The 18,836-nt window shown below is 45.4% G+C and overlaps 1 protein-coding gene across 1 annotated transcript in view; it reads right to left on the reverse strand.

Annotated features, from left to right (window-relative positions):
- Nucleotides 1–240: 240 nt before the first annotated feature.
- The window catches only part of COL6A3 (collagen type VI alpha 3 chain), a 91,067-nt gene continuing 72,471 nt past the window's right edge, over nucleotides 241–18,836 (reverse strand). The window contains exons 39-44 of the mRNA XM_052638006.1: nucleotides 18,728–18,830; nucleotides 15,080–15,729; nucleotides 13,113–13,376; nucleotides 11,956–12,054; nucleotides 2,382–2,546; nucleotides 241–1,049 (exon numbers count right to left, since the gene is read on the reverse strand). Of these exons, the coding sequence (XP_052493966.1) occupies nucleotides 1,006–1,049; nucleotides 2,382–2,546; nucleotides 11,956–12,054; nucleotides 13,113–13,376; nucleotides 15,080–15,729; nucleotides 18,728–18,830 (1,325 nt within the window). The 3' untranslated portion in view covers nucleotides 241–1,005. The remainder of the gene's footprint in view (nucleotides 1,050–2,381; nucleotides 2,547–11,955; nucleotides 12,055–13,112; nucleotides 13,377–15,079; nucleotides 15,730–18,727; nucleotides 18,831–18,836) is intronic.

Here is an 18,836-nt window from a genome sequence, read left to right on the forward strand (position 1 = left end):
GGAGACTCCAGGGGCCCTAAGCGAAGACTGTGATCCACCTGGTCATGGAGCGCTGGAGGGCAAGTGGGCTGGACCCACCAGGTCTCCCACGCACTGTCTGACAGAGCACCTTTGCCCCTTCACTGGACATCACAGGGTGATATGCAAGACTATGCACCTGGATAGGGCCCAGTTCCCCCTGCCTAGGGGTGATTCTGACGACAGATGCTATATAGAAACAACACAACCAAGAACACCAAGTCCACACTTTCAATATACTTTATTAAAAAGTTTCTTTGTATAAATTTCCTAAAAATTTTAAAATTAAAATTAAACCCCACCCCCGCACAAAAAAAATTTTTTTAACACACACACAACATTAGAGGAATGCCAACAAATCTTCTCTATCATGACTTTCTTTTCGTTCTTTAGTTAAGGCATTGGTCCCACAACAGTGCACCAAGATTAAGGGATTTTGCTTCCTTCTAACTAGTTTGTTAGAAGCTTTAGAAAAAGAAAATCAGCTCAAAATCTATTTCAGGAGATTGGGGGCAGGGGGGATGAAAAAGTTGGATTCTTGTTTTTTCTCCATACACAGGCTTTCCATCTAAAGTCATGCTTAATAAAGAGGCGAGAAAACGAACCAAGCAGAAGTATATAGGATAGCTGTGAAGTCAGGGGGTTATTTTCTAGATCTTACACTTGCCTGCAAGAGGCATAACGTGAAACTCCAGAGGGAAGTTGAGTCTATAGGAACGTTCACATAAACGCCAGCAGTGGGTAACGGTTACACAACGTTCAGAGTGTACGATGGAATCGCCCGGAGACGAAGAGGGTCAGATCCACAGACACATGTAGCACCATATTGATTGGTTATGCGGCAGAGACTTCCTCCCAAGTCCGGGTGTAAATCAAAGCATGAAACGGTACAGTGCGAGGGAATCTACACCCGGAGCTCCTACAAAGACGACCGGCGGTGGCTGACTCCTTCTTCTTCAAGAGGTATGTGTCGCTGGTCGGCCACGCCTAGGTCCCCATCGCGGCGATAACCCCGGGCTGCTTGATGGGCACTGGGCGTGGATGGAGGGGAGGGGAGGGGATGAGGATGGAAGGGCAGAAGAGGAGGAGAAAGTCACATTACTGACCCGCAAGAATACCGTGTTTCTCGGGAAAATGGTCCATGGCCTCGGGCTTTCACCATCAGTCTCACTCTTCAGCTCGTTTCCTTCAACGGCTCCCCTGGAGGTTCCTGGCCTGGACTTCGGGGTTCTCTGTGTCCTCTGAGCCCTTTCTCTCTATCTCCTGATATCACCCGCCTGGCCATTAAGCAAATTCAGCACTGGCCCCAGACTCCCCGTGTAGCTGTTGTGACTTTATTATCAATCAAGTTGCCTAACATGACAGAGCTATCCGATGACCTTACTGTCAACTGTGTTATTTAGAGGAAGCAGGACTATTTAAAGATGAATAGACTATACAGAGACTTCCCTGCAGCTCGAATGGTAAAGAATCTGCCCGTGAGGCAGGAGACCAGGGTTCAGTCCCTGGGTCGGGAAGCTCCTCTGGAGAAGGGAATGGCAATCCACTCCAGTGTTCTTGCCTGGAGAATTCCATGGACAGAGAAGCCTGGTGGGCTACAGTCTGCGGGGTCGCAAAGGGTCAGACACGACTGAGTGACTAACACACAGACTATACAGAGGCTTCCCAGGTGGCGCTGGTGGTAAAGAGCCTGCCTGTCGATACAGGAGATGTAAGAGACGTGGGTTCGATCCCTGGGTCGGGAAGATCCCCCGGAGGAGGGCACGGCAACCCACTGCAGTACTTTAGCCTGGAGAATGCCATGGACAGAGGAGCCTGGTGGGCTCCAGTCCATAGGGTCGCAGAGAGTCAGACACGACTGAAGCGACTTAGCACACAGACTATATAGAGGTTCTTATTAATTTTTCACTACATTATTTTTCCCAATAATCATTTTTGTTACAATATTTATGAATAACAGAAACCTAGTAATCTTTCTTTTTTTTTTTTTTTTTAGCCACCAGGGTGGCATGTGGGATCTTAGTTCCCCAACCAGGGGTTGAACCCACAGCCTCTGCAGTGGAAACATGGAGTCTCAACTATGGGACTGCCAGGGAAGTCCCAGCAGCTTAGGAATATTTCTAAAGGGTGAGGAGTGGTTAGCCATATGTTTCCTCATTGGCAAAATTACAAGTATGCTTTTAGGAGATAATAATAACTCAGAAAATGAATACCATGTATTTTATTTGTACAACTTCCTCATCTGAAAATTCAATTTGCCTTCTTTTTCAAATCTATCAGCATCATTAAACATCTTTAAAAGATGTGCTTGGCCTGGATCCTTTATCTACAAAAACCACAAATACAAGATCAGAATCACTTACCAGGAGGGCAAACCTTTTCACATTCATCCTGCGAATTAAATCTGTTTTCGTTTCCACCGCAGCCTCCATACCAGAATCTGGCGCAGTTTTCAGTTACGGAATCATAGTACCACTTTAATACAAACTCTCTGCAGGTTCCGCCGTCCTTTGGCAACTTACATATATCTTGAGGAACAAGATGGGGAAAGAGGATTAATGCGGATGTGTAAGTGACTCTGCTCCTCACACGAGGAACTGAAGGTCTAATCCCAGCGCTGTCAGAGACAGAAGGCAGAAGCGTTTCCAGAAGGAAAAATTCCTTTACCCCACAGAGTTTCAGTCTCTTTACTGTCAGGGGGACATAATAATCACCTACAGCTTCGAGAGCAATAAATACAATCCTATCAATAAAAGGGCTTCACAGACTGCACTTGGAATCTCAAATGTTGGCAACTATTATTGGATGATTTCAGATGAAATGAATTTGTTTTCCCCTTTCCAATCACTGAGTCAGTCTACGGTTCTTTCAATGCTCAACCCCCAGAGAAGCAACCTAAATTTTAAAACCTTGGAGTTTTCTACTCCTTGGCAAAATAGCAATTATATTCTGTCAGAACATTGTTCAAAAACAAGACTCTCCGTTTCACTACAAGCCAAGTTGATGAAAAACAAAAGTCAAAGTGGGAAAAGAAAATCCTTTATGAGTCTGTGCGTATATGCATATAAGCGTGTGTATGTAGCTACTAACTCTGTGGCCAGCCAAAGTTAACAAGCCAAAAGAAGTGCTAACACTGATGTAAAACTCACAACAGTGAAAATGTCACCTAGTAAAGCTATTTTGAAGACAGAGAAGTATTCTTTTGCCAGTTAAGGAAGTCTTTTATGTTTTGAATGCATTTTAAATGCATGCTTCTGATACAGCCCAGCTGCAGAGTGAAAGCTACATTTTCCACCATGCCTGGAGAGAAAAGTCTACAGTTCACACACAGTAAAACTTCTGTTTACAGAGTTTTTTTGGCTAACTCTAGATCGGGCTGGGAGAAAAACGCATTAATATTAATATCAACTGTTATCTGAAAATTTGAAAAATGTAAAACAAAGCCCCTGGAGTGGACAGCGCTACTTGTTTATGTAACTAACATGTGTGAATCACTGCTCCCCACTCCACACACACACACACACACCAGGCTCACATCTCCGGGGGCCTTCTCCCCAGCTGCAGGGGTGGCAGGGGTGGTGAGCTTCTGCAAATGTTGGTTGATACCAAGAAGTTAAAGGACAGACCTGGGTCTTCAGGTAGAAAACCAAATCTTGGGTCAGCCAAAATGGACCAGGCTTACGGGCACAGGATTGAAGCTCAGAATTGGTCTAAGACACTGTCTGGTGACTCTGGGGAGGCTGTCACCCCTGCAGGAGGAAGGTGGCCCCACAATTACAGCATCTCTGAGTTGCAGACTTTTCAGAGGCCCAGAAGGCTAGCAATGCTACCCAGAGCTTTTCGAAGACCTGAGGAGGCCAGGATAAAGTGACAATAACTCACAAAACCAATGTTCCTCCTCTTATAAGTGCCAGCACTGGGGGAGAAGGCCTGGTTTTAAGGAAAGAGGGGACTGAGCAAAGTAAGACCATTCAGCCACAAACACACATCCCTTGCTTAGCAATGGGTCCCCATTAGTGTGGGAACCTGGGCAAATGGTCACCTCATCCCCTCCTCTTTCTTCCCTACAGCATCCCCCAGGGGCCCAGGTTGGTTCCACATTGTTTATTCAAAGTGCATTCTCGTCCTGGCCAACCCTGTTGAGTTCTTTGGGTCCTACTCCGCTGTGGTCTTCTAAAGCAGACAAAAGTCTTCCCAGATCTGAGGATGCCCAGCCTGCAGGCAGCCCTGCAGTAGGACACTGTTCCCTGACCCACTGGCTTTTCCAGTGTCCTTTGCTCTTCACCTTTGCTCTCCAGCACCAAACCACAGCTCTTGCATTCTACATCCTTTATTCCAGCAGGAGTCGCTGCCAAGACCAGTCAGGTTTACTAATGAAATATCAGGACATGACCACTCTGGACATACAGACACTGAAGAACCAAGAGAAATAAATTAACATGGGCCTCAGTAGTATCCAAACACAAAATCCTGGGATTCTCCATTTCTTTAAATTAAATTGTACTGGAGTACAGTTGCTTTGCAATGTTGCATTAGTTTCTACTGTGCAGCAAAGTGAGTGTACTAGAGTATACATAGTTGTTGCGTCTGACTCTTTTGCAACCCCATGGACATGTTGCCTCCCAGGGTGCTCTATCCACAGGATTTCTGGGCAAGTATACTGGAGTGGGTAGCCCTTTCCTTCTCTAGGGGATCTTCCCCACCCAGAGATCAAACCCTGAAAAGAATGAAAGTGAAAGTCACTCAGCTGTGTCCGACTCTTTGAGACCCCATAGAACATACAATCCATGGGATTCTCCAGGCCAGCATACTGGAGTGGGTAGCCTTTCCCTTCTCCAGGGGATCTTCCCAACCCAGGGAGTGAACCCGGGTCTCCGGCACTGCAGGTGGATCCTTTACCATCTGAGCCACCAGGGAAGCCACAGATTACATGTATCTCCTCTTTTTTTAATTCCCTTCCCATTTAGGTCACCACAGAGCACTGAGTGGAGTCCCATAGTAGGTTCTGAGCCATACAGTAGGCTCTCAAGCATCAGAATGGGAGGGTTTATGTTCTAACATTTTCCTGTATGTTCTGAATTCTTCACAATGAGTATCTATTGTTTTATTACTAGAAAAAGGTATCTCATGGGGTTGCAAAGAGTTGGACACGACTGAGCGACTAACTGAACTGAACTGAACTGAAAACTGAGAACATGTGAAATTGGAAATTCTTGTCTTTTATTAGTTGAGATTTCTATAGTGTCTAAAAGCAGCATTTTTAAAGGCCTCATCTTTGACATTTTCCAAGCCAGCAATTTATCAGTATTTAAGTACTTTCTTAAACAAAATTGTGGGGGCTAAGAGGAGTGGAAAGTGTTTACGGTGCAGATATAAATATGTGCAATTGTGTTCCTCATTAGTTTAATGGCTTCAAAACAGGAAGGTTTAATTGCCTTCGGACCAGACATTGTTGACATGATGTAAAGCGCTTCCAAACCTCTGAAGCAGATACAATTGGCGGGAATGAATAAAACTTTCCCATGTCTATATTTTGAGTACTGACTCAGAATTACCAAGGAAATATTTTCTGCATTTTTGACTTTATTTTAAATGTACTTGTAGCTGTATGTTAAATGTAGTTTCAGGTCTTGACCAATAGAGTTTCATTTCATAAGACATTTATGCTTCACAGTAAAAAAAAAAAAGCCAAATGCCCTTGGGACCCTTCATAATTCAAACATGGTAGCTGACTTAGCTACCTTCTCGTGCAGCAATAAACACACTGCCTTGAAGATGGCTATGTCTCTTCAACCAAAGAGAGGAAGTGTTTGTAGCTATTTAATGTATCTCAACTTGTGGGGTTAAGTTAGTTCTTTAAATTACTATCAACATAAAGTCATATATTTTCCACATCACATCATTTTATGGCAGCCAATGCTATGTATTCATAGTGGAACATACAAATACTGGATTTCATCAAATCCAAGATACCTTAATTTTGTGATGCATTATTGTTTTATATTCCACTAAGTAAGAGAAAATGCTGCCAGTAAGACACAACATGTCATCAACTCCAAGTCACATTTCCATTTTGGAAGTACTACAGTGGGAAAATTTGTGCATCTTAGAATCAATAAAGTAAGCAAAACATCGGTGAACTTATTTCCTTCTCAGCTGTGTAACTGACCCAGCAATGCCTGCTCAGACAAAACATGGTCATTTCTACAGACTGCTAATTTCTAGAGTAACTAAAATGAATGCTACCAATTTTGTTAGTTATTTGACTCCCTTTTGCACTGAAACATCTCTTCATACATAGGTAGGTCAATAATTTAGGATTCATTCTATAATACTTAAAAAGCAAATTTTCTGAGGTCTTTTTTTTTTTTTTTTTTTTGCTGTCTGAAACCCTCAGAGTCTTTGCTTTACTAATCATATGCATATAAAATATCTCTCCAAGGCTTCTGCAGCCAAAAATAAGAGAAGGAGGAGAGAGATGGTTAACAGAAACCTAATACAAATGACAGTGTCCTCAAAACCAGCAGGAACAAAGCACGCTACAAAAAATGCCTAGCATAGTCTGTGCTTTTTTTAAGACTGTGACAATCACTGAAAGATTCATTTAATTGCTACTAAATGCTATTTTCAGGCAGCAAATGCATCCCAGAAAAGTGGGTGTGTTTCTTTTAGATGCTGAGCAAAGCAAAAAGTGGGCAGGGATTTTTTTTTTCTTTTCACAGGGCTTGTTATATTTTGTTGAGAAAAAAAAAAAATAGTATCAACCATTTAAAATGGAATCATGGGGCTTCCCTGGTGGTCCAGTGGTTAAGAATCTGCCTGCCAATCAAGAGGCCCTGGGTTCAATCCCCAGTCGGTGAAAGCTGCACATACCATGGGGCAACTAAACCCGTGCACCCTGACTCCTGGAGCCCACACACCCAGAGCCTGTGCTCCGTGACAAGAAGCCACCACAACGAGCAGCCCACACGCCACAAGGAAGAACAGACCCCCACGTGTCGCAACTAGAGAAAGCCCACACACAGCAACAAAGACCCAGCACAGTCAAATAAACACGTCTTAAATAAAATGCAATAGAACGGAACTGTGTAGTACTGCAAAGCCTGGACTCCTCGACGTTAGTAATGATGCTATCGGTCTGCTGCTGTAGTCAACCTTCGTCTCAAACTGATGCCTTGCTCACATTCCACCTCACACTGATGCTACACCTCACACTCCATGCAAAACAGGGCCAGGCCTCATCAGGGGAGACAAAGAATCCTTTTGTGAGGGTGTCCTCACGTTCGGGGCCTGGGTCACACTTCTGGTAAAGAAGTATCTATTAAATGTGAATTTCCAAAGCGGCGAACAGTAACAAACGCCAACAAAAACTCAGGTATTAGCACTGTCCAGCCTTCCTCCCCCTCACTGGATGCCGTGGATCAGAGACTTGTTCATTTCACAGGATTTGGGCCCACAGATTCAAACACTGGTCACCATGTTCCCCAAACCCAGAGTGGCTAACTATGACAAAATTCAGTTCCCAAAGACAGAATCAAAACCTAGTAAATCTTTTATTCATGAGGTAAAAAAGGCACACACACATAAAAAAGTGTCTAGCATTTACTATACAAGAAAGGGCCACATCTCTGCAAGCACAAACCACGTTTCTAGTGAACTGGTGCTGCAAAAAAACAAAAAGAATCAAACTGTATTCATGTTCACATAAAAATGCTAGCTTTAAAAATGATACTTGCCTGAACTGTCTTGAAAATACAGGTTTGCAGAAAGAATGCATATTGTGGCAACTGACGTTTAGATGTGAAATATACATACAGCTAGGGAGGGAGAATACAGTTACTGTACTTGTAAAGTTTCTCATAAATGATTTGTTGTTACTCCTTTTTCCTTTCTGCCAAAACATGAATATTGTTAAAATGTTTTACCCCCTGGGGAAATTTCTAAAATGCCTTAATTGTATGGGAGGGAGTGAAGGGAGGCATTGGGAGGGAGGAAAGCAAGCTTCCATCTCCTGATCTGTTTATGCATTTTAAATTTATACATTCTAAAGTAAATACCCAATTAATTCAATTCGAGAAGAGCTTTCAAGACGAGGTATGTGTATATGTGTGTGCGTGTAACTCCATATGTTCACGTGCAAATGTTTACTAAGTGACTTCTCCAGGCACAGCACTGTTTTGTTACTTGTGGGCTAGAGATCAGTTGTGCAGAAGCTTGTTAAGAAGAGCAAGTAATTTATACTTTCAGACTGACTTGAATCACTGGAGGAAAATAGACATACATGTGCGTGCGCACACACACACACACACGTGAAACAGCATTCAGGTCCTGGGGCTGAGGGTTCTGTACAGGTCAGAAGGAAGGAGAAAGGTTTTGGGTTCATACACATCTAACTACCAGTCGTCACCTTGAAAGACACACAAGCCCCGGTTTTAACATCTCTTTTCTCTCTGTCACGTGAAGAGACGAGACCTAAGCGTTGAAGGTGTGGATTGAGAATACCTTCCTACTCCTGAATCTGTGACTCAGTCTTAAAAAACAAGACAGCCCAGCAAGATGTCTGTTTAAAGATTGTGTTGTTTCTATTAACTCAACACTGTTTATATATTCTTATCCCTTCTGGACCACACATAAGACCAAACACAACCCCAAATCTCACTGTGCAGTTTATTCCCAATTATTTTCTCTCACCGAAGCATCACATTTGCTAGAAGTTTCACCTTCCCCACACTCTATGAGGGGTGAAGTTACCAATGAGTGGCAACAATGTGCACAGATCTCAGGGACTCTGAAGTCAGAATGTCACCAGTCCTGACCCCTATCTTTGGTGAGATCCTAGCGGATCCCTTACGGCTTCTCTGAACTCAAGCGCCATGCTGGGTGGGCTAGGGGCTGCAGAGAACCCCCAGAGCAGAGACAAAAGCTGATCCATGGTCACCTGATTATAAGCCGAAATCAAAGGGGTTGAAAAAACTCTGATTTGAAAAGATACATGCACCTCAATGTTCACAGCAGCACTATTTACAATAGCCAGGACATGGAATCAACCTAAGTGTCCATCAGCAGAGAAACAGATAGGGATGTGGCGTATGCGCACAATGTAATGCGACTCAGCCACAAAAAAAAGAACGAGAGGAGGCCATTGCAGCAGCAGGGATGGGCCCAGAGATGGTCTTACTGAGTGAATGAAGCCAGAGAAATAGAAACACCGTGTGATATCATCACACATGGAAGCTAAAATACGACACAAAGGAACTTACCAAACAGAAACAGCCTCACAGACAGACATAAGAAAGAAGCCTACGAACCCGAGGGGATCACGGGGGAAAGCAGGCAAGGGAGGAGAGGCAGATGAGCAGTGTGAGGTTAGCAGATCCAAAGCACTATTCAGAAAGCAGACAAGTAAGACCCTTCTGTTCAGCACAGGGAACTATATTCAGTACCATATAACAACCCATATGGAAAAGAATATATATGTATATCAGAGTCATTTTGCTGTACATCAGAAACTAACACAACATTGTAAACTGTAATTCAACTCTACTTCAGTAGCTCCGAATACATAGACTTCAATAATATATCTCAAAAGAGAAAGAAAAAAAAGAAACAGAGGCACTGAGACTTCAGTTTCCTTCTACATCTCAAACCATCATGCCACATCCTCACTGCCATTTTTTCAGTCTAAGTTAAACGTCATAACATTGAAAGTTTTTATAAAGTTTTTTAACACAATTCTTAAGAAGTTGAAACTGAATCACCCAATGTAACATGAATTTCTGAATTATTCCCATACATTTATATCAGGAAAGAACTTGGAAAGCCCAGAGGAGCCTGAAAAACACCTGGCTCTCTGATGCTGGGAAAGATTGGGGGCAGGAGAAGGGGTGACAGAGGATGAGATAGTTGGCTGGCATCACCGACTCGATGGACAGGTTTACGCAAACTCTGGGGGACAGTGGAGACAGAGGGGCCTGGCGTGCTTCTGTTCATGGGGTTGCAGAGAGTCGGACACGACTTAGCAGCTGAATAACAACCTCTATCACAGACCAATTCCTAAACTTGTTTCCAAATATAAACTATTTTGAAACATTTTGCAGCTTTATAAGTAGTTGGTTTGTTGACCCTTATTAAACGTCTGTGTATGTAAGAGTTTCATAATTCCTGTATTGACTTCATTATCTTCTCTCTAATAACTCCTTATGTCAAAAGTCATTATGGGTTATGGCTGAACTAAGAGATGATAGATAAATGTAAAAATACAGATGTAGATATATACACATGTATACACGGACGGGGGAAAGTCCCATATTCAATGGAATAAAATACTATCATAGTAAAAGACAAGACTCCTCCAGAAACAACTAAAAGAACCAAGTCCTATATTTCCAAGCAGGCCCAAAGAGATGGAGGTGTGGAGGAGGAAACCACCCACCTTCATTTAAACGCAGGTGAGCTAGGATACAGACTCTACAAGAAGGGTGAGGTGGAGAAACAAGGATCATTTTAAAACTTGCAATGGAAAGAGTAAAATGGGGAATCCTCACAGCTCAAAAAATGAGCGTGCTGCTGCTTCTGATGATACAGGACAAAGTGGGAAAGCACAGCTGCTTTTACAGCTAGGATCTACAAAAGCAGCTCAGCACCCAAGAAATGCCTTTCACCCTAATCCATAAGAGAAACAAACTCTGTAAAGAAATACGCCTTCCTCCTCCTGACTGGGGCCAATAGGTTGTTGTTGTTCAGTGGCTAAATCCTGTCCAACTCTTTGCGACTCCATTGACTGCAGCACGCCAGGCTTCTCTGTCCTTCACCATCTCCCAGAGTTTGCTCAGATTCATGTCCATTGAGTCAGTGATGCTATCTAACTAGCTCATCCTCTGGAGCCAACATATTAATTTCAAAACTAACAAACTGTTCCCATAATTAGTGGAAACCCTTTGCTTTGGGGTCTATAAACCAATAAGATATCTAAATCCCATGGAATTTGACTGTGGAATTAATACCAATATCTTTGGCCGAATACTCTTAAGCAAAGCATATTGGCCATTTCAATAACCGTTTCCCACAGATGAACAATCACAGCTCACGTTCCCCTGGAGAGGTTATGGGTCACCCAGAGTTCCACTGCCCAGGAACAAAAACAAGAAACAGCTGTCACTTCCAGAAACACGTCTAACTTGTCACAGATTTCACATAGAACGTGCACATGCTTGACTCAGGCCCAAGAGAAGGGCAGGCTCGATTAAGCCAGGGTATATGCGGAGGGAACTGGGACCAGAGCAGCGATCCCGTGGGTCACTTCCAAACCCGCGAATTTCATGGATTCCAAACTGAGCTGTCTTGTGTTCTTCTGAGTAGTTTCTTATTAAATTAAATCACTGCGCAGATGAAACCCTATGCCGTGCTGCATCACAGATCGCAAATAAACTCAAGTCCCAAGATGAGGCACTGGGGAAATGACTAAGGGACTCATGAGTTCCTGGCTACAGTCCCCCAGAGCCGCCCTTGGTCAGCTTTTTCTAAGAACCTCGGCACAGGCAAGGTAAGCCACCATTTGGAACTTGGAATATGGAAGTTAAGACCAGGATGGACCACACAGAGCCACTTTGGAACATTCTCCATACAAGTCACTCCTGGTCTGAGAATTAGAACCCCAGCAGATTAAACTGTTCAGAAGAATTCTCTTTTTTAAAAAGTAGTATAATTTACTGAACTTTCTCCTTTTAAGTATGAAGTATGGAGTTTTGCTTTTAGCTCCGCTTTTGTTTTCAATGTTTGGCCTCACCACACAGCACGTGGGATCTTAGCTTCCCGACCAGGAATCAAACTCATGCCCCCTGCCGTGGAAAGACGGAGTCTTAACCACTGGACCCACCAGCATAGCCCTAAGAATGCTTTCTTAGCGCTGCAACGCACCGAAGATTTTCAACGGCTCACCTGCTTTACTCCCAGCCAACCGGTCTGTGCTCACCACTAGGTTGACAGTTGCACTAGAAGCTGACCGCTCTGCTTGCAGAGGTGGAAGCTGAATTTTCTCTGAAAAAGAAAAAGATTCACCCCTAGTAAGTAATTTGGAAAAGTAAGAGACTGAGGCAGGCTTGCTTTTCTGGATTATGTCTTAGGTAAGGATGGGCCACTGAGACACAGAGCCCCAAGAAGTCTCTACACACACGACTCCTGTCTGGTGTCTGCACATCTGATTCATCTCATCAAGCAAACAGAGAGCCTCTGAACTTGGGACAGGTCCTCACAGTTTCCACGTAACTTCTGCTGTTTCCGTCCTAGGAAACAGAGCCCTGGGGCTGAATGGTCTTTGGACTCATATCTTTCTGCGTTGCATGGTAACAGATGGGAACTGCCCATCCTCATTCATAGTTCCTTGATGTGAATGACACTGGCCCAGGGGAAAAGAGTGGGAGCCTCCCCCTCCACGTCCCAGGAGCGGCAGGGGTGGAGAAGAGCCGGGGCTAAGGGAGGGGTGTCCAGGAGAACTTGGGGGTGGGGCATTGTCCTGAACAGAGACCAGGAAAGCACGCAAGGGCAAACCCCGGGGCAGCACGGGCACCACGGGGCCCACACGGCAGAGGGCAGAGCAGGACACCCTGGGCCCGGGGGAGGGGCACGCCGGTGCCCTTTCCGCAGGGCTGTGGACGTCCCACGGTGTTGGGACGGTGAAGCTCCAAGGGCTCCCTGGTTACTCCTTACGGAGCGCGACTCAGGGTGTTTTCCGTTCACTGAACACGAAAACATGCTTCTGACACTCAGGCACGGCGGGTGGCTGAGACCCAGCCAGGTTCCGCGGGCATATTTCCTCCTCCCTGGGAAGTGGCTACACTCGGGCCCCGTGGGTCAGGGCTCCTCCATCAAGTAGCCCAGGACCCCAAAGGCAGGGTAATAGTTCACAAGGAACCCCGGTTTTTTCTTTTGTTAATTTATCGAGTTCGGTACAAGCAGGAAGTGCAGGATCTCACTGTAACTTTGTTGCTGTTTTTCAGGACAAGGTCCAGTGCATGGGAATTGTTCCCCTGACCGCCCTGTTTGATGTCTTGTGCAGAGAGGGGTACCGACTGTCCTTCAGGCGACCGAGTACTTACTCGTGCTGAAGCTGCCTTGGTAGACGGCTCTGACCTGAGACCTCAGGGAGCAGGTCACCGTGACGTGGTAAGTCTGCCCGGGGACCAGGCCCCCGATGACGCGGTCCGTGCCAGTGAGGTTCTGCCTCAGGACCACAGCCTGATCGTGGGCCGAGGTGACGGTGAGGTTGTACAAGTAAGGGCTGGGCGGCTCGGGCCTCTCCCAGTGCAGCCTGGCACTGTTCTCTGTGACCTCGGACACGTGGACCTCACGAGGTGCCTTCACTGCGGAATAGAGAGATGTAGGGAGCATGAGGTACAATATGCTACCCTGGGGGCTTCCCTGGTAGTGCAGTGGATAAGAATCTGCCTGTCAGTGCAAGGGACACAGGTTCGAGCCCTGGTCCAGGAAGATCCCACTCGCCAAGGGGCTGCTAAACTGGTGTGTTGCAGTTTCTGGAGGCCGTGCACCTAGAGCCCACGCTCTGCTCAACAGAAGCCGCAGCACTAAGAACTGTGACCCATAACCCAAGGGGGGCCCTGCTCATTGCACCTAGAGAATAGCCCTGGCATCAAGGCAGACCCAGCACAGATAAAATCAAACAGATACACAATTTTTAAAATGATCTTCATAAAAAAAACTTTAAAAAACTAATTGATAAAAAGTAAAACCCTAAATGACTGTAACACATAGGCCAGAGATGAAATCTGAAATCTGAAAGACATGTACCAGTAGACAGTTGATCTGACGCTTAGGGGAGGCAGAGGAATAATTTCTCATTTAAGCTCCTGAGAAAGACTGATGCTGTAACTACCAGCATATGCGAAATGTGAAATTCACAGTAATCAAAAATCTCATCATTTATCCACCAGGTATAATACTACCTTTTTTTTTTTTTCTGTTGAAAATCTAATTAAGAAGATACTTTGAAAATGCACAGTCCAGCGTGCTTAATCTGAAATCTTCAAGACAGAATAAGCCCCATCATTAACAGTCTATTAAATACACATCATGGAACTTCAGGGCATGACCTGAAATTCTTGGAATCCCTGCTCTCTCTCTGTTCATAAAATGAAGACAATGTCCACTTTTTCAGGAGCACATACATCCTGCCTTCACTTTTCAACTCAGTTTGTGACTCCAAAGGAACTTCTAAGTGTCTTCTTTGAGGGAAAAATAAAACAACACAGTCTGAGTCCCGTGAAGCCCGCCTGCCCCTGGTAATCCAGTCCAGCCTGGAATGTACTCTTCCCCAGGGCAGTACCAGCACGCAGTCCAGCCTGCAGGGACAGACGGATGGTCTGGCTCTAACTTTCCTCTTTGCTAAACAAAATGCCCCAAGGTAATCACAGCACAAAGCCTGGGCTTCCTTTCTGTGGGTATGAGCTTCACAGTGGGGACAAGGCTTGTAACTGCAAAGCTCCATCCAGAACTTTGGGGGTCATAGTCTGAGAGAGGGAGGTCTAGCTCCAGAACTAAAGCCTAGAAACATCTTTTTCACTGCCTAAGAGCTGACAACAGGCTTTATCCTTCTCTCAGTCCCTCAGCGGGGTCTAAAACTCTACATTGGCTTAGAACTTCTCCCTTTAGCCTAAGACAACCACATCTCCAGCTGGGGCGGGGGCTGGCCACATGCTAAATCCCGGAGAGAATGGGTCACTACCGAGCTCACCTGGTGCAGGCTTGGGGTTGGGGTGGGGAGCGTGGGAGAACAGGCAGCAAAGGCAGGGGGATTTATTTCATTTGCTCTTTGCATGGAACTCATCAGCCTCGCAGGGTGTGCAGCAGGGGAGAGAAAGATTGCTTTTGAATACAGAAAATAAGCGATGTTCTGGTAATTCCATGCTCAGATCAGCACCGTTCAAGATACTGCATCTAGATGTCAGATCCCAGATCAAGGACTGTGTCTGCTTTGCTTTGTAACAGGCTCCGGGGACAAGCCCTGGACACAATAAATGGGAACAGCGCGAGCTGGCGGCTTTCTTACCCACGGGCTTAGCAGTGGCGGGCCTGCTGGCAGCCAGTCTGGCTGCCTGGGGCCTGGGGGCCTCGGACCTCGTGGCCGTGGATCTGGCAGCAGCGGGGGGTCTGGCAGGGGCAGGTTTGGCTGCTGCAGGCTTCGCGGCCGCTGCAGGTCTGGCTGTGTCTGTCTTTGCAGCCTCGGGCCTGGCAGCCACAGGTTTGGTGGCCTCAGTCTTGGTGGCCATGAGCTTTGCAGCCTCAGTCTTGGTGGCTTCAGTCTTGGTGGCCATGGGTTTTGCAGCTTCAGCCTTGGTGACCACAGGTTTGGCAGCTTCAGTCTTGGTGGCCTCAGTCTTGGCGGCCACAGGCTTGGCACTGTCAGTCTTGGTGGCCTCTGTCTTGCTGGCCACAGGTTTGGCGGCCTCAGTCTTGGTGGCCACAGGTTTGGTGGCTTCCGTCTTGGAGGCCTCTGGCTTGCTGGCCACAGGTTTGGTGGCCTCAGTCTTGGAGGCCTCGGATCTCCCAGCCGTGGGTCTCTCACCCGCAGGTCTCATGGCGGCTGGCTTTGAGGCTGGCAGGTTCACCACTGTTACTGGTTTGGTGGTGGTGATCACTGGCTTTGTTGTGGTCACCAGTTTGGACGTAGGACTTGAAGTGACATTATTTGGAACATTTCTGTTAAAATATATTAAATGTTATTTTGACTCGTACATATTTTCTCCTGCCATTTAAAACAAAGACATAATTCCATGTGCCATGTAAAATCTGCTCTCTCAGCAAAACACATGTAGTAGTTTATATATATTACATATAATATTACATATACTAAATGTGTCCTTTTAGGATCTGTGCCACAGAAAAGACATTTAACAGCATATAAAAAACAGAATTATTAAAAGTGAAACTTCAATTGTACTATAAATATACTTGTCATCTTATTTTCAATTTATAAAGTAAAACCAGGGAGAAAGTAAAGAAACAAAAATAAATATTGTCATTATAATAATACTTATGAATAGTGAATAATAAAAAATAAAATAATATTTAAATAATACTCTAAATTCCAGGAGATAGTGGAGCACCGAGAAGCCTGGCATGTTACAATCCACAGGGTCAGAAAGAGTTAGGCATGACTTAGCAACTGAACAACAACAAACTAATTATAAAAACTGACCAACTGAAAAACACACCCCAAAAACTAAGATCATTTAACAGCTACTTTCATTGTAAGCAGGTATCCACTCAACAAGATGCTGTGTTGAGCTGGAAAATACGAAGTTGACATATAAGTTCAGTCCAAGTATTCACTGCGCAATTTTGTTTGTACTAATTTCTGTGTGTGTGCTTGTTTCTCTCACAATTTATTAATTCATTCTGAATCCTTAAAAAGAATAACAACATAACCAGCAGACACGACAGCACAGACCCAATTTTGTTTGTTTCTTATGCTGAGACGATCATTATTGTCTTATAGGAGTGTCATGCTGTATGGAATATACAGTATATTTTGTTCAAGATGCTATCATAAAACTTCAGACACTAGGTTGGTTTGTTCATTCTGTTATCCTAAAGATAAAGTTGAGCCAACGTGATGGAATATTCGAGGGAAATTAGACAGATCATATTAAAAGGCTAGGAAAATAGAGCCTGTGGACCAGCACCAGAGGAGGGGCACTGTTGGATTAGGAATGGTTTCCAACCTGCCAGGCTCACCACGCTTTTACCCTTATGGCAGAAAATGAAGAGGAACTAAAGAGACTCTTGATGAAAGTAAAAGAGGAGAGAGAAAATGTTGGCTTAAAACTCAACATTCAGAAAACCAAGATCATGGCATCTGGTCCCATCACTTCATGGCAAATAGATGTGGAAACAATGGAAACAGTGACAGACTTTATTTGGGGGGCTCCAAAATCACTGCAGACACTTTCTCCTTGGAAGAAAAGCTATGACAAACCTAGTCAGCATGTTAAAAAGCAGAGACATTACTTTGCTGACAAAGGTCTGTCTAGTCAAAGCTATGGTTTTTCCAGTGGTCACATATGGACTTGAGAGTTGGATCACAAAGAAAGCTGAGCACCAAAGAACTGATGCTTTTGAACTGTGGTGTTGGAGGAGACTCTTGAGAGTCCCTTGGACTTCAAGGAGATCCAACCAGTCCATCCTAAGGAGATCAGTCTTGAATATTCACTGGAAGAACTGATGCTGAAACTGAAACTCCCAATACTTTGGCCACCTGATGTGAAGAGCTGACTCATTAGAAAAGACCCCGATGCTGGGAAAGATTGAAGGCAGGAAGAGAAGGGGACGACAGAGGATGAGATGGTTGGATGGCATCATCAACTCAATGGACATGAGTTTGAGCAAGATCTGGGAGTTGGTGATGGACAGCAAAGCCTGGCATGCTGCAGTCCATGGGGTTGCAGAGTCAGACACGACTGAGCGATTGTACTGAACTGAGGCTGACATAAGGCACTCCCTCTGAGGACAGAGGCAAGAGCTGAAGGAGTTAAGGGGTGCAGAGAGAAGTACGTAAGGGTGGTAGGAAGAAGCCACCTGGGGGTCAGCCAGGAGAAGCCAGGAAGTCACTTTGCAAGGCTAACTCAAATCTGCATCTCATTTGGACTCAACAGCCAAAACCTGCCTTTTCCCCAGAGTGTGACACTCCATCCTCTCCTGGAGGCATGGATTGCTGGCACAGCGCTTGGCCCCGGTTCCTGTCACCATGTCCCCCTCGTGCAGCACCCCCATCACATGGCCACCCTGCCCTCCTCTCTGCTCCTGGATTTGGCGTCAACAATAGTGCTGGGCATAATACCACAGAGCATGTGCCAAGTGGCCAGCATCACTGTGAGCACCGCAGCCCTACCCATCTCTCAACCCCTTCATGGCTCTTTCCAGGAGATCATGCATGTTGCCTCCTTCAGTCGCCACCATCACCTATGCTAGTACAGCATTAATCCTTTTAAGAAGACTGGAGTCCATTTTTTGCTTCATGTGTCTAACCCTTCTATAGGAAATCCTTGCACACTGGTTAGATATCTGGGACATATGGCCCAATGGCCCACCTTTCTCTGTACCCATGCTCTTAACAGTGTGATGCGGCGGGTCTCCCCAACAGGTCCAGCTCCCTACTCTTGAATCTAGCAAGGCTGGCTTTGGACAGGCTTTGGCCAGTGGAGCTGAGCATAGGGAACAAGTGTGCCAGCTTCAGCCTGGACCTCAGGGGGGCTTGCCCACTTTCATCTTCGCTCTTGGAACCCTGCCCAGTCTCCTTGGGCACAAATCCAGGCTTGCCGCATAGAGCAGAGACAAGTGACCCATGTCAGACCACCCCAGACCATCAGTCCACAGCCGACCAGCAGCTGATCACAAGCATGTAAATGAGCCCCTTAGAGGCCAGAAGAACTGCCCAGCTGAGCCCAAACAAAACCCGCCAGCCCACAGAATTGCAAATTAAACAGTTGTTATTGTCAGCCACTAAGTTTCAGGTAGTTTGTTACACAGCAAAAACCAATGGAGACAACAGATTCTTCTCCTGAAATGCTCCACGTGACCTTTGGGAAGTCCCATTTTCTGGATTTCAACATCCTCACCCCATAAAGTTATCTGTTGGCTAAGGGACCTGTGCATGCCCTCTAGCACTCTAGCTTCTGAGACACTTATAATCACTTACATTTGTTTGTAACCAAACTGCACAAGATTCTTTGCCGGTTGGTCTGCTTGGAACCAATCACACTGTTTCCTGACATCTGGGGACAGGTAGAAAGCATCTTTACCTAGAG

Source organism: Budorcas taxicolor, chromosome 3, assembly GCF_023091745.1.
Source record: "Budorcas taxicolor isolate Tak-1 chromosome 3, Takin1.1, whole genome shotgun sequence".
In the NCBI taxonomy this organism is placed as follows: domain Eukaryota; kingdom Metazoa; phylum Chordata; class Mammalia; order Artiodactyla; family Bovidae; genus Budorcas; species Budorcas taxicolor.